General features: G+C 41.7%; 1 protein-coding gene across 9 annotated transcripts in view; it reads right to left on the bottom strand.

The window, feature by feature from the left end:
- Positions 1 to 15,560, bottom strand: part of PTPRT (protein tyrosine phosphatase receptor type T) — a 740,387-nt gene that overhangs the window by 98,124 nt on the left and 626,703 nt on the right. For all 9 annotated transcript variants that reach the window (XM_048819787.2, XM_075118814.1, XM_075118815.1 and 6 more), the window contains one exon: positions 11,282 to 11,417. In XM_048819787.2, the coding sequence (XP_048675744.1) occupies positions 11,282 to 11,417 (136 nt within the window). The remainder of the gene's footprint in view (positions 1 to 11,281; positions 11,418 to 15,560) is intronic.

Raw genomic sequence — 15,560 nt, 5'->3', positions numbered from 1 at the left:
ATGAGAGAACAAATCTGTTACGAAATGATTTATTTCAGAGTAGCAGCCGTGTTAGTCTGTATTCGCAAAAAGAAAAGGAGTACTTGTGGCACCTTAGAGACTAACCAATTTATCTGAGCATAAGCTTTCGTGAGCTGATGAAGTGAGCTGTAGCTCACAAAAGCTTATGCTCAAATAAATTGGTTAGTCTCTAAGGCGCCACAAGTCCTCCATTTCTTTTTGCGAAATGATTTATGCAGCCAGTGGTGCGTGTGTGGTATGCTGCTGTTGTTTTTTTAAGCCACACATCACAGGATATTCATATCAATCTGTGGCCCTGGATGGTGTTTCCCATAACAAGATCTGGTCCCAATCTGCCTTAGTTTACAAGTGAAATTTGTTTGGTAGGCTCAATCCCATCTCTAATGGACACTTGTCCACATGAACTCCCACCCTCAACCTCAATTTGACATGACTGGCTGTGTCCATTCAAAAGAAGTCCAGAACTAATACAATAGGTGTGTCTGAAGGAAGATCAAAGTACTCTAGCAGATTGAGGTAAAGCAAGCATCAGAACACGTTTGTACACTCTTCTTGCCTCTAAAGGGGGAAAAGAGTCATCTATAAACTAGCCAATTGTTCTCAGAGAATTATGCCCACCCTGGCTGGCTCACAACATTGTTGATGGTGCACAGCCAAAGAGGTACACAGAGGAAAACAGAACACAATGATTTCACTTGCATGCAGACAAAAGGGGGGGAATGAGTAGAGAAAGAAGTTTCATTTCCAAGCTCTAGGAAGTAGAGCTGACCCGAAAGTGAAACTTCAATTGCAACTCCCTTTAAGTTTCCAGAAGGTCCAGATTCTAATCCCCTGTCTGTTCCTATATCATGGGTAGTTTTTTGTCTCTGCATCTAATTTGAATATGGTCACGGTTCTTGCAAAGTTTCAGCATGAAATGGTGGAAATCTCACAAGAACTGCTCACCTTGCAAGAATTTCACCATTCATGATAGCTGAAATATCACCAAATCGGATCTCAGCAGGGTATAGATAGAGCCCTGAAAATCTGTGGCTATCCGCTTTATATCCGTGGCTATCTGCATCCTCAGACCATTTTTGCAGATTGGATTCAGATACAAATTTTGTATCTGCACTGGGCTCTAGGTATGGACCAGGTTGTGATATGTCATTCCATATTCCTTATGAAAATATGCTTATGATAGGAATATGACATAACTGAGATATCCTTTATGCAAGATGGCTCATGTGAGATATCATTAGAAAGGTTATGATTTACTGAATGTGATTATCCTATTTGTATGCCTGTGCCATTTCTGTATCTGAAATTAGGAATATTAACTACTTATTTGTATTTCAACCATGCTACTTTGGGTGACGCCCACTGCTAACACTTCAGGTACAACAATGGAAAAGCCAGACAGGGTGGGGCGGATGGCCCATCAGCAAGGACAATGGTCTGTAAAAGAGCTTAGTCTTCCTGTGAACGTGTGGGTCATCCTGTGAAGAATGGCTACAAGTGCCCTTCAGAGGCATGTAACCATGTCACCTGATACTGGACCCCATCATGAATTCTGTACTTTTCCAGGAGAAGCTGGCAGGCGGATGGGGGGAGGTCAAACTAGGAAACAAGGGACTCCTGCCATATGCAAATCCTATTTAAGGGTGGAGAGTGAGGTAATCCTGTTTGTTAGCTCCCCCTTGCTACCCCACCAAAGATGACTGCTGGAAACAACTAAGACTGAACTGAGGAAAAGAACTGGGCCCAGGCTGGAAGGGCATCAGGCCTGTGAAGAAGATTATTAGAACCAAATTTAGGGTGAGAACTTGCATGTAACCAGTTTCTTTAGTGTATTAAGCTTAGTTTGCATTCTCTGTTTCATTTTCTTAGGAACCTGCCTTGTTCTGTCTGCTTCCTCCGTAACCACTTAAAATACACCTATTATAGTTAATAAATTTATTGCTGGTTTACAATATAACCTAGTTTATACAATTTCTAACTGGGGGGGTGGGGGCAAGAAGTGTGCACATCTCTCTTCCACATTGAGGGAAGAAGCAAATTTCATAATATATCTTTGGGTCTGTAATCCAAGGGAGGTGGACATCTGAGTGCTGGAGCAAGTCCCTTAAACTGAATCTTCCCAGAGCTGATCTGCAGCTGGGTGTGGCCCTGTCTGTGTGTGTGTGTTTTTGAGGAGGTTTTAAGAGCCTGGCTCAGCAAGAGAGTAAAGGGGGCCCATGCTGGCAGAACAGGTAGACTCAGTGGTATCTTCAGCGCCTCAGGTGGCTTCCCAAAGGGTCCAACCTGTCACACAGGTATGGGTCCAAACATTGTCTACTCTTCCCACCTCAACCAAAAGGATGTGAAAAAGTACAATAATCTAGTGATTGTATATACATACAACATAAACAACCCGTTAACTCTATAAAGTAGCCTCTGAGTTTCCTCCTGGTCACTAAAGAATGACTATATGGTGCAATAACCACGCATAAGCACTTTACCAAACAAAGTTGATGACAATTTCTGCTTTGAAAAAGCTTAAAATCCAACTTGGACACAACCAGTTACTTACCGCTGCTTCTTAGGATTCTTACTCATTGGTCACCTAGCCTTTTGCTGGCTCTCCAGCTTACAATGCAAGAGTAAGGATTATGCAGTGATGATGGACCAAATCCTCAGATGGCGTAGATCAGCACAGCTCCACTGCGATCAGTGATGTCAATGGACGCAATCTGATTTACACCAGCTGAGGGATCTGGCTCACCATCTTTGAAGAAATAAAATTACCTCCCTGCAATTCCACTTCCGAGACTCCTCTATGATGATATTTTCAAACTCTTGTGTTGGGAGCTGGAGAAACAGTGACGGGCCAGATTAGCAGTGAGTAAGAATCCAGCAGATATTTTTAAAGATATGCAGACCAAGGAGTGGACCAAAGCAGGAAAGCTTCATGGAACGAGTGGATTTTATAGAGGAAGTTGACAGAAGGGGGGGGGGGTTGGAAAACAAAGATATGTGAGTCTCTACCAATCACAGGGAACAGCATAAGAAATGGCACAAAGTTGGGACCAAGAAAGGAACCAGGGAAAAGACTGAAGGGTTAATGATGGAGAGATCCTAATCTGTGGAACCTATTTGTGAGCATGCATGCAGGCCTGATGAAATAAATCCTAGAATCCTTAAGGAACAGACTGAAGAAATCTCTGAGCCATTAACGATTATCTTTGAGAACTCGTGGAGGATGGACGAGATCCCAGAGGACTGGAAAAGGTCAGATATAGCACCTATCTATAACAAAGGGAACAAAGACAACCCAGGGAATTATAGACCAGTCATCTTAACTTCAGTCCCTGGGAAGATTCATAGATATTAAGGTCAGAAGGGACCATTATGATCATCTAGTCTGACCTCCTGCACAACGCAGGCCACAGAATCTCACACACCCACTCCTGCGAAAAACCTCTCACCTATGTCTGAGCTATTGAAGTCCTCAAATCGTGGTTTAGAGGGTTCAACAAGCGGAGAATCCTCCAGCAAGTGACCCATGCCCCATGCTGCAGAGGAAGGCAAAAAACCCCCAGGGCCTCTTCCAATCTGCCCTGGAGGAAAATTCCTTCCTGACCCCAAATATGGCGATCAGCTGAACCCTGAGCGTGTGGGCAAGATTCACCAGCCAGATACCCAGGAAAGAATTCTCTGTAGTAACTCAGATCCCACACCATCTAACATGGAACAAATAATCAAACAGTCAATTTGTAAGCACCTAGAAGATAATAAGCTGATAAAAGGAACAGTCAACATGGATTTGTCAAGAACAAATCATGTCACACCAACCTAATATCCTTCTTTGACAAGGTAACAAGTCTTGTGGATGGGGGGAGCAGTAGATGTGATATATCTTGACTTTAGTAAGGCTTCTGAGATTGGATCGCATGACCTTCTCATAAGTAAACTAGGGAAATATAGCCTAACTTGGGGTGGACGTGCCCTCTGAGGGTGCGAGATGCCCTTTCTGGGGGTGTGAGACGCGCCAAATTTTTTTACAAGGCAAATCATCGAAAAACAAATTAAGCACAGGCACGTAAGTACGACTACTTTGGACAAATGGAGTTTGAGACAATGAAGCTTGAGAATTTCTGGTGTGCTCAACTAGCACTGTTTCCCCAACTGGCGAAGAAAGCGCTGGAGATCCTTGTGCCATTTGTGACTAAATACTGGTATGAGAGAGGATTTTGATCACTCTTTCACATCAAAACAAAGGCCAGAAACCGCCTAAATGCGAGTGATGACATACGTGTGGCTATTTCAAAAAAAGTTCCTCGTTTCTTGAACATCGTTGAACAAAAGCAACAGCAGAAGAGTCACTGACGCGGTAAACTTAAAAAAAAGTGTGTAATTTTTCATGTATTCTTAATTTTACTGCGAAATTAAAATAAATATATAATTCTCTCTCCTTTGTTCTATAGTTATGGTATATCTAGGTTTAAAGAACTGACCTACTTCAACGATTTTTGATAAGGGGTGCAATAACATACTGTATTTTGAGAACCAAAGGGGTGCAGGCTGCAGTAAAGGTTAAGAACCACTAGCCTAGATGATCCTATGACAAGGTGGGTGCACAACTGGTTGGAAAACCATACTCAGAGAGTAGTTATCAATGGTTCACAGTCAAGCTGGAAGGGCATATTGGATGGGGTCCTGGAAGGATCAGACCTGGGTCCAGTTCTATTCAATATCTTCATAAATTATTTGGATAATGGCATAGGGAGCACACTTATAAAGTTTGTGGACAATATCAAGCTGAGGGGGATGGCAAGCACTTTGAAGGAAAGTATTAGAATTCAATATGATCTTGACAAACTGGAGAAATGATCTGAAATAATAGGATGAAATTCAATAAGGACAAATGCAAAGTACTACTCTTAGGAAGGAATAATCAATTGCAAGTATTCAGAATGGGAAATGATTGCCTAGGATGGAATACTGCAGAAGAGAATCTGGGGTTTATAGTGAATCACAAACTAAATAAGAGTTAATAATGGAATACTGTTGCTAAAAAAGCAAATGTCATTCTGGGATGTATTAGCACAAACATGGTAAGCAAAACACAAGAATTAATTCTTCCACTCTACTTAGCACGGATGAGACCTCATTTGGAGTATCATGTCCAGTTCTGGGCACCACACTTTGGGAAAGATGTGGACAAATTGGAGAAAGTCCTAAGGAGAGCAGCAAAAGGTCTAGTCTAGAAAATATGACTTACAAGGAAAGATTGAAAAAACTGAGTTTGTTTAGTCTGGAAAAGACTAAAGGGGGACATGATAAAAGTATTCAAGTATGTAAAAGGCTGTTATAAAAAGGAAGATGATAAATTGTTCTCCTTAACCACTGAGGACAGAACAAAAAGTAATGGGCTTAAACTGAGGCACCCGAGATTTAGGTTAGACATTAGGAAAAAATTCCTATCTGTAAGGGTAGTTAAGGACTGGAACAAATTATCAAGGGAGGTTGTGGAATCCCCACCACTGGAGGTGTTTAAGAAGAGGTTAACACCTCTCAGGTACTTAGTCCTTCCTTAATTAAAGGTACTGGACTAAATGACCATTGAGGTCCCTTTCAGTCCTACATTTCTATGAATCTGTGCAGGAGTTCACTTCCATGTACTGCAAATCCTGAAAATTAGAACATGGTCTATTGCAAAATTTGGAACTCAGACTTCTTTTCTGATCAGAATTTATTACAAACACCCCACATACTAAGACGAACTCGATGCATTTTATCATCTCCAGATACTGTTACTGAAACATTTACAGAACTACTATACAGGTCCAAGCAAAACATGTCTGCTTATGCAAACTTTGCTCATTTGTGCTTTTAACCCCAAATTAGGAAAAGATACTTACAGAAAATGAGTATTTTTTCCCAAGTATTTACAGTATATTACTTCATAAGAGTATCCTTAAGTCTCTGACTGGACTAAGCTAAGCTAAAGAAAAACTGTATCCCTTAATACTGGATTTCTGATCACCATCAGAAAGGTGCTGTTTGTTTTCTTCACAGCAATATATATAATTTATAACAAGACACCACAGGCCAACAGAATTATGAGAGAGGCTATCAATGCTGAAAGGAACCAGGGCCGGGATGCACAAAAAGAATTAGGCATTGTGACGCTACTATGTCATACTGCCTAACTTTTATGCGTTTGGTAAAATCATGGCGATACACAAAGTCTAAGTTAGGCACCTAACCTCCTGTACAACGAATGGGGAGAGATAAGCACCTTATACCACAATTAACATAAGCTAGTGTGCTAGGCGGGGAGTTGTCTAAGCTAACCAGTGGAAGATGCCATCTAGAGGGGGTGTGCTAAGTCCCACCCCTCTCACAAATATTGACACCTAAGCGTGGGCTGCAGCAAGGTGTCTATGTCCTGTTGTGATTCAGAGCTAGGAATCCTCTTTATACTTATGTGCCTTATCCTGTTTTAGCAAGAAGGTATGGGGTGGGGTGAATGACTCAGGGTGAGAGAGAGCACATGTGCGCACACAAGCATGAGCATGACTCTGTAGCCTGGTGGTTAGAGCACTCACCCAAGATGGGGAGACCCGGGATCCAGTCACCCTGTTCCAATGACTCTAATTATTTATCAAAAGCGCAACACCTTCAATAGAAGAGACTGAGGGAGCCTCACATCAGAATATCCCATAGCCCAGTAGTTAGGGCACTCACTTGAGTTGTGGCAGATCCCTGTTCAAATCCCTTCTCCCCCTCAACCCTATCACCGGTGGGTGAATGCTGTTCATAAAGCGATCATGCTATATCTGACTTATCAGTCCTCATCTTCAAAGGAAACCGGCACAACACTTTCAAAAGATGAGCCTGGGAGCTTACATTCATTACTCTGCTGGACATTAAAAAGTATGGACTGAACAGACACACTGGATTTATGGCTTCTTACAATAATCTATAACCCACCGACCCCCTCTTTGTCCTATGACTACAGAGGTGTTAACAGGCCACTTTACCTTAAATGGTCCCTTTGAATATGTGCTAATTACTTATGTTAAGCAATATGCCCCACCTTGCATTTTGCTGTGATGCTGGGAGCATCTTTCCCAGACCTGAAGAAGAGCTCTGTGTGGCTCAAAAGCTTGTCTCTCTCCCCAACAGAAGTTGGTCCAATAAAAATATTACCTCATCCACTTTGTCTCTCTAATTGGTTTTTAAGGCACTCAGTAGCGATGTAATTAACGGACAATTTACATCCTCAAGTATTATTTTATTTGCATATGTCAATGGGCGCAATGAATAAACATGCATTTTTGTGGGCATATCTTGTGTGCCCTTCTTTGAAATGTCAGCAGCGTGCACTACGAGCAGGGGCAAATAAGCTGAAGGAAAGTTTTAATACTGTCTAGGAACGAGTGCCTTACCCTGCAACCCCTCAGTCACATGAGTAGTTCGTACTTATGCTAGTAGACCCACCAAAGTCAATGGGGCTACTCACATGTGTAAACAGTAGTAGCTGTCTAACTAAGGCGGTGTGCGATCAGGCAGCTCAGGTTTCATCTAGGATCAGAAATGTAGTAGGAAGAGAGCCTGAGACATAAGCCCTTGTATTAGAGGCCTGGTATGAGACAGGGCCTGCTTACAGAATTTGGCAAGAACAGGGCTGATATTACAGAAATACACATTCCTAAGAAGTGCTAGTTACAGAGCGCTTACGCAAACACATCCCAATATTAAGGTTCCAGAACATTTTGATATTAAGGAGGGTACAAAAATATTTCCTAAGGATAACAGGAACACACTGACCCCTTTTAAAGATAAGGTTAGGATGACAGTACGTAATAAAGATGTTTTAACTAAACTAAGGGTAGGCAACCTATGGCACACGAGCTGATTTTCAGTGGCACTCACACTGCCTGGGTCCTGGCCACCGGTCCGGGGGACTCTGCATTTTAATTTAATTTTAAATGAAGCTTCTTAAACATTTTAAAAACCTAGTTTACTTTAAATACAACAAGAGTTGAGTTATATATTATAGACTTAGAGAAAGAGACCTTCTAAAGACTTTCAAATGTATTATTGGCACACAAAACCTTAAATTAGAGTGAATAAATGAAGACTCGGGACGCCACTTCTGAAAGGTTGCCGACCCCTGAACTAAACCAACATGTACAAAATAATGGGTAATAACTAGTGACGTCAGGGGGCAGTAACTAACTATGTCAAAGGGGCAGTACTAACTTGTTTGTATTGGGGTACAAAAATGTATCTCAAAGGGAGTATCTTTGGCCAGCCTAGGGAGCAGTGGAAAGTCCCAGTACTAACTAAGCTGCGTCCATTGTCACGAGCATACATGTCTTCGTATCCTCGTATAGTCTGCCAGGTGCTGTTACCATGCTTCATTAACAATAAACCTAGCTGGGTGCCTTTGCTAAAAACCAAGTCTGTAAATTTATTGGGCAGCTTATTTAAGGTCTGATATCTCCGCCATCTGCGCAGAGCTGGGACAGCACACACTGAATAAACACATACGCAGCCAACAACTGACCACAACAATCATGTTGAAAAGTAGAGAGAGCATCAGAAAAGTAACTCACAAAAAACCCCCAACACACAGAAAATCCCTCCTTGGTACGAAACATATCTGTGTCCTATCTGTTTTCTGAATCATATCTGTATGTTACATGGTAGCAGCTCTTACAATGATAACAGAAAAGCCAGCTACAAGTTATGCTCTATTTCAAAGTTTGAGAACTAATGGTTCACAAAGAAAGCACAGATTTCAGAGTAGCACACCGTCACACAAAGACGAACTGCTTGAAAACTTTGCTTCTATCCAGAGCAGCAACAATTTCAGACAGTTTCAACCAAACATGAACAAAACCAAACTCTCAGAAATCACTTATCCCCACTGAAAGATTTTAATGCTCTGTCCAGCTGAACTCATATTCCAAAGGAAATGGCTGTCTCTAAGCAAGCACAAACACACCACGCTTGGCAGGGTAATAATCACCCTAGAATAAGCCACTCCAGCATCCTCACCCTCTCACATAAAAAAAAAAAATAAATTAAAAAAATAATAAAATAAAGCAATTTTCTGCTGAAATCTTTGCCATATTTCACAGCCAGTCATTTAGAAATCACATGGGAATGCTGCATGCATCTGCAAAATTGCATCTTCTCTCTCTCCAAAGGCACAATGAAGGATAATTGTAAAATAATGACAAGTTTAAGAAATGTGCAAAACAGAGTAAAATTCCAAACTGCAAAACAGCTCAAATTTCATTTTAATAACACTACTTTGCACATATATAGCATCATTCATCTGAGGATCTGAAAATGCTTTACAAAATAAGCTCTCAACACATCTTTGAGGTATTGTTACCCTTTTTTCAGACAGGCAAAGTGACTTTCCCAAGGTTATGCAGTGACTTGCAGAATCTAGTCTAGAACCCAGCACTCCAGGTTTTAGGTCCATGCTCTAACCACAAGTGCCTTCTTCATACATACAAGTCAAAACCAGACAATTCAACCAGATTTACTATTGAGTCACATAGTCCTCTAATTCCCCTGGAAAAAATCTCAAAGATAGAACATTTCTTCTCTACTCTCCTTCTCTAACTTCGCTACTTGTCCCACTGCCCCGGGCCCATTCTCGTTTCAGCTCTTACTCTTCTTTTTAACTTCTCACTCTCTCTAGCTCACACTACAAACAAGCTTTACTCTCTCCCATCTTACAAAAACCCACCATTGACCCCCACTTGCCCCATCTCTCTTTTCATCTCTAAGATCATTGAACATGCTGTCAATAATCACCTTCAGTTCTGTCCCAGACCTTCCCATCCAGCCTCCACCCCTAGCACTCCACTGAAACCACTCTCACCAGTTTCTAATGACATCTTCTTTGCCAAAACTTAGAATCAATACTACGTCCCCATACTCCTTTACCTGTCAGCCACCTTCAACACACTTGCCCATGCTCCTCTTCTTGAAATCCTGTCCTCCACTGGTTTCCAGAACTCAGTCGTCTCCCCTACCTCTATAATCGCTCCAGTGTGTCCTCTGGAGGGTCCTCATCCTCCCACCAGTTTTCTGTGGGGGATTCCACAGGACTTTGTCCTTGGTCCCCTTCTCTTTTTTCTCCATGCCTTATCTCTGGATAATGTCATCCACAAATGCAAATTCAACTACCACATCCATTTTGACAACTCACAGATCTCCCCCTCCAGACCTGTTTCCTTCTAATCTCCCTGCTGCCCCTCCCTGCTACCTCCTTTCTCAATCCCTGTGGACAGTATCCCCATTCTACCTGCCTTCTTCAGCTTGGCCCTCTCTCTAGGTCCACACATCTAGACTATGTCTACATCTTGCTCATTCTTTCTGCATAACATCTCTATGATAGGGCCTTTCCTATCCACACACACAGCTAAAATTCTTTGTCCATGCTCTCATCATCTTGCATTTTTATTATTGCAGCATTCTTCTCTGTGGCTTTGATAAATGCAACCTTGCCCCACTGGTATCCATTCAGTATGGTGCTGCAAAGATTTTCCTAGCTTGTCACTTTGACCACGTCACTCCTCTCTTTATATCCTTTATATCCTTCCACTGGCTTCCCATTTTCTATCACATCAAACATAAGCTACTTGTATTCACTTTCAAGGCCTTTCATGGCCTACTCCTGCCCCACCTATCATCTCTCAGTCACTTTGGAGATCTTGATTCCTGCCTCATGATGCCAGCTTCTATTGCCCAGTTGTTAATTTTTCAAACAAGGCCCTTTGTGCTTTCTCCCATGCTGCCCCTCATTTGGGAGGAGCTCCCAGTAAATATCCACAAAACTGACACACTATCCTCCTTCAACACCCTCCTCAAAACTCTTTTCCCATGATGCCTCCAAAACACTTGAGAATGTTTAAGCTGCTGATGGGCTGAAACCACTGTCCGTCAGGCTGGCCAATAATGTATCATTGTTTCCTTGTATTCTTCCAAATGTCTGTCTCCATCTGTTGTCCCTTGTCTTTGATTGTAAGCTTTTTGGGACATGGACTGTCTTTTTGTTCTGGGTTTGTATAGTGCCCAGCACAACGGGGCCCTGGCTTGTAGGTGCTACGTTGATACAAATAAATCACCACCACCACCACCACCCAAATCCTTTCCACCACATGAACACAAGTGAAACATTTTACCTCAACTGAGGTAACAGCTTCAATAAAATACAAGGAGTCCCAGCCAGTAGCTCTACAATGGAAGCAAAGCAGAGACTTACCTCCTTTTGATGGTGAGCATTGCTCCTAAGAGGATTATAACAAACATCAGAAGGCCAGCTATAACCCCAGCCATTTTCACTGTGTTGTCAGCTTGCTTTTCAGGCTCCACTGCATTGGAATTCTGGGTGGAAGCTCCTTAAAAGGTGGAGGGAGGAAGGAAATAAAAATTAGAAACTGTAGAAAATATCCCATAGTGATCAGATTTGAATAGTTAAAACCTAATGATACACATATCAACAAATTGCAGCAAACAAATTGTCCATCTAGCCTGATCTACTGCTTTCAGCAGTGGCTAGTACCAGATATTTCAGAGGGAGGTGTAAAGCCCCAATATAATACACCTGATTAATTTTACAATATTATACTATCGGGGAAAATGTCTTCTTCAGATAGTAATCAGCTTATACCCAGAAACAGGAGAATTAATAGCAGTTATAAATTTAATTTAAGTTTAGCTGCAGGTGCTAATCTTAGGGACAGAAATAGCAAACAGCACAAAGTTTACAGTGAAGCAGCCCCATAATAGTTTTGTAGCAACATTTTTTCTTCTGCAGTAGGAAAAAATATGTATTTGCCACTACACTGATTACACATCAACAAACATTAATCCAAACACACAAACCAACCCTCCTGCCCCTCAAATCATTTCCTTTGTTCCACGTATGAGTTCTTCTGTTTTTGGCAAGGCAACGCAATTTTCACCTCAACAGAAAATGTACACCATGTGCATTTAAATATCAAATATATTTATAAACTTACTCTTTGAAAAGCATTTCCTCTTTCACTTACTTGCCAAGGTCTGACTTCAAGGTTCTGTTTCCCCTTCAATAGTTGATCACTTTGTAGAATGTGGCTGCCCAATTATTTAGCGGTGCTACTCATGGGAAGCCTATTACACCTATGCCATGTAGACTTCACTAGCTCCTGCATTGATTTCCTTCCAGATACAATTTAAATGGGTTGAGTTTGATTCAGAAAGCCTAAAGGTTTTGTGTGACAGTCTATACTATTATGGTTACCACTTTTACAAGACTATGATTCATTTTGTACAAAGTATGCCTTGTGAGGTATCATTTGAAAAGTCATAATTTGCTGAATATCATTATTCTGTTAAAATATGTGTAGCAACACTATATGTGAGGGTATAAGATTCTACTGTATGATTGTAACTGAAATACATAGTAATTCTGGGTCCTACAAACCAATTTTTCAGAGACAAAGATACGCTAGCATCCCAGACACGTGTTAAACGGCCATCACCTACTTAAGCAGCCATCCTTCAGCTGATGGGAGGTGTAAACAAGAAATTTATACTTCATCACAGGGACTATTCAAACTTCACATCCACAATGGACTGCACGTCACCATGACTCAGCACAGATGTTTCTAGCACATGAGACTGACTTATAAAGAGGGAGGAAACATTTGACTTCACCTGTCCTACTCCCATCTCTCTGCTCATGGCATCAACTCTCAAAGAACTAAACTAAGACAGAGTGGTCCCAGGCTGAAATGAGATCCAGCCTGCAAAATTTACAACAGTGTATGGTGAGACAAAACCTTTGCTTTTACATTCACTTAGCTTGTTAAGTTAGGTATTAGCTTACATATTACTCTTTTATTTTCTTTTGTAACCAATCCTGACTTTTATGCATCAACACTTGTAATAATTTAAAATCTATCTTTCTGCAGTTAATAAACATATCTTATTGTTTTATCTTAACCAGTGTGTTTGGATTAATCAGTGTGAAGGAAACTCCATTTGGGATAACAATGCTGGTGCATATATCATTTTCCTTTGATGAAATGACGGACTTTCTATGAGCTTGCATTGTTCAATGGTTTGCTGGACAGTATTACGGGGGAACAAGGTTGGGACTAAGAGCTTGCAAGTATTGCCCTGTACATAATTAATGAGTGACTGGTCAGAGTGCTCTGGGAGTGAATTTGCATGCTGATGGCTGTGTGAACAGGCCAGGAGTGGGTGTTCTGACAGCATAGCAGCATAAAAGACACCCCAGGCTAGAGAATTAAGGACACTGCTGTTCAGCAGTCCAGATTGTACCCTGGGTAATGTCACATTTTGAATTGTGGTTGCCTTAGAGACTATGGGACAAATGCTGATGTCAATTGCATTGTTGCTATTATTTATTTAGCTACTGATACAATATCTGACTTCCTTGTGATTACTTGAATTTACAACCAAGATCAGAACCTGACTGCATGAGCCACCTTGTCTGTTGAAGTCAGCTGGGTCCTCATACTTGCAGCCCTCAAAGTTGAACACTTATAGGTTGGGAAGGGGGACCAAGGGTGGAAAGCAAACTGTTCTCATTAGAAGGCTCTGAAGTTTGCTTCTCTGATTAGTCTGACAAAGCCCAAGTGTGCTGATCTTTAAGGAAAGTTGTATGGATTCTCTGTTCACCAAGACTAGTTAGTGTTTGAGTCAACTTTCTGAGACACAGTCAGGAGTCTCACTGATTAATTTTTGTCATTATTTTGTCATGTGATTTAAAAGATTGTACTGGCCAATATGAATCACAATACATCTGCATAAACAAAACAAGTAAAGAATACACAGGATGTAGATAAGTTCCTACTGCCCAAACCTGTCCAAACTGATGGACTTCAATGGGACGAGGATCTGTCCCTAAAACAAACAGGGGATGCTGTTTCAAGAGGGTGTTTTGTTCTCGTTAGCTGTTGAAGGACAAACATGGACCAATGACAAGTAAATAAAGGAAAAAACTAATTTCCAGACATTTTGTTTTCAGACAAACATGGAAATTCCACACTAATGGGCGAATAGTCTAAAATTTGATGAGAGGCTAGAGAGAGCCAGACTGGTCCTCAAAGATCAAGGGTGCTTAGAACCAGAGTTCTGATGTGAAACTCTCTTTACTCCACACCATGGTAGACTGGAGGGGCTTTTTTTTCTTTTAAGTTTGAAAGTTCTCCTTTAAAATTCATCCCCACACTGCCTTAATAATGTGAACTGGCCACTCACTAGAGACAGTCCACATGACAAGTGACATATTGTGATGGATGGAGTTTGCTGGTGGTACTGCCTGGTGGTTGGGGCTTAGACCTCTGTTTGCCATGCCTCTAGTCTTTCCACTGGGACACTTTCACACCTGGTGGAGGTCTGTCTTTTATTGGGGATTAACTTGACTCTCTGGTCAGGTTATTACTCAGTCTTATCTCCTCGAAGGACCCTGTAAGGGTTACCAAATGTCCAGTACACTGGAGTGCCTTACAGTTGCCTCCCTGGGCTCCTTCCTACCATCCACTCTCTTGTCAAAGTCTTGCAGTCTGTCTCACAGTAGTGAGAGACGAGATACTAGCTGAACCTTCAGACCGACTGGGCTCAACCAACAGGTTCTTCCTCTCCAGGAGGAGGTTTCTGCATTGCCCTTTCTCTGGAGCTCTCAGGGTAGGTCCTTCTCCCTGGCTTGTCAGGCCCACTCAGAGCTGTCTGGCTCACTATTAAGCAGGTGCAGCTGGGTGGAGTCACCTTGTCCCAGAGTTGCTCCTTAATTAACCCTTTTAGTTGTAGTGTCACATTGATACACCCCATCACACACATCCTACCAGGTGAGGTTGAGAATGTTTCTGTGAATCACTTATAGAAACAGGTGTCTTTTCCCCTGCAGGCTCTTCCTAATTACAATGGGTGATGTTGACTTTCATAGAATGATAGATGCGTAGGACTGGAAGGGACCTGGTCTAGTCCAGTCCCCTGTATTCAAGGCAGGACTATGTAATAACTAGAGCATTCCTGACAGGTGTTTGTTTAACCTGTACTTAAAAACCTCCAATGGTGGAGAGTCCACAAGCTCTCTAGGCAATTTGTTCCAATGCTTAACTACCCTGACAGTTAGGAAGGTTTTCCTACTGTCCAACCTAAACCTTCCTTGCTGCAATTTAAGGCCGTTGCTTTTTGTCCTATCCTCAGAGGTTGATGAGAACAATTTTTCACCCTCCTTCTTGTAACAACCTTTTATGTACTTGGAAACGGTCATCATATCCCCCCCTCAGTCTTCTCTTCTCCATACTCAACAAACCCATTTTTTTTCAATCTTTCCTCATAAGTCATATTTTCCAGATCTTTAATAATTTTTGTTGTTCTCCTCCGGACTTTCTCCAGTTTGTCAACATCCTTCCTGAAACGTGGCACCCAGAACTGGACACAATAGTTCAGCTGAGGCCTTGCCAGTGCGGAGTAGAGTGGAAGAATTACTTCTCATCTTTTTGCCTCATTTGGGTGTCCTCAAATAT

Source organism: Caretta caretta, chromosome 13 (genome assembly GCF_965140235.1).
Source record: "Caretta caretta isolate rCarCar2 chromosome 13, rCarCar1.hap1, whole genome shotgun sequence".
Lineage (NCBI taxonomy): Eukaryota > Metazoa > Chordata > Testudines > Cheloniidae > Caretta > Caretta caretta.
Note: the sequence above shows the minus strand (reverse complement) of the source record. Positions and strands in the feature narration are given on the sequence as shown.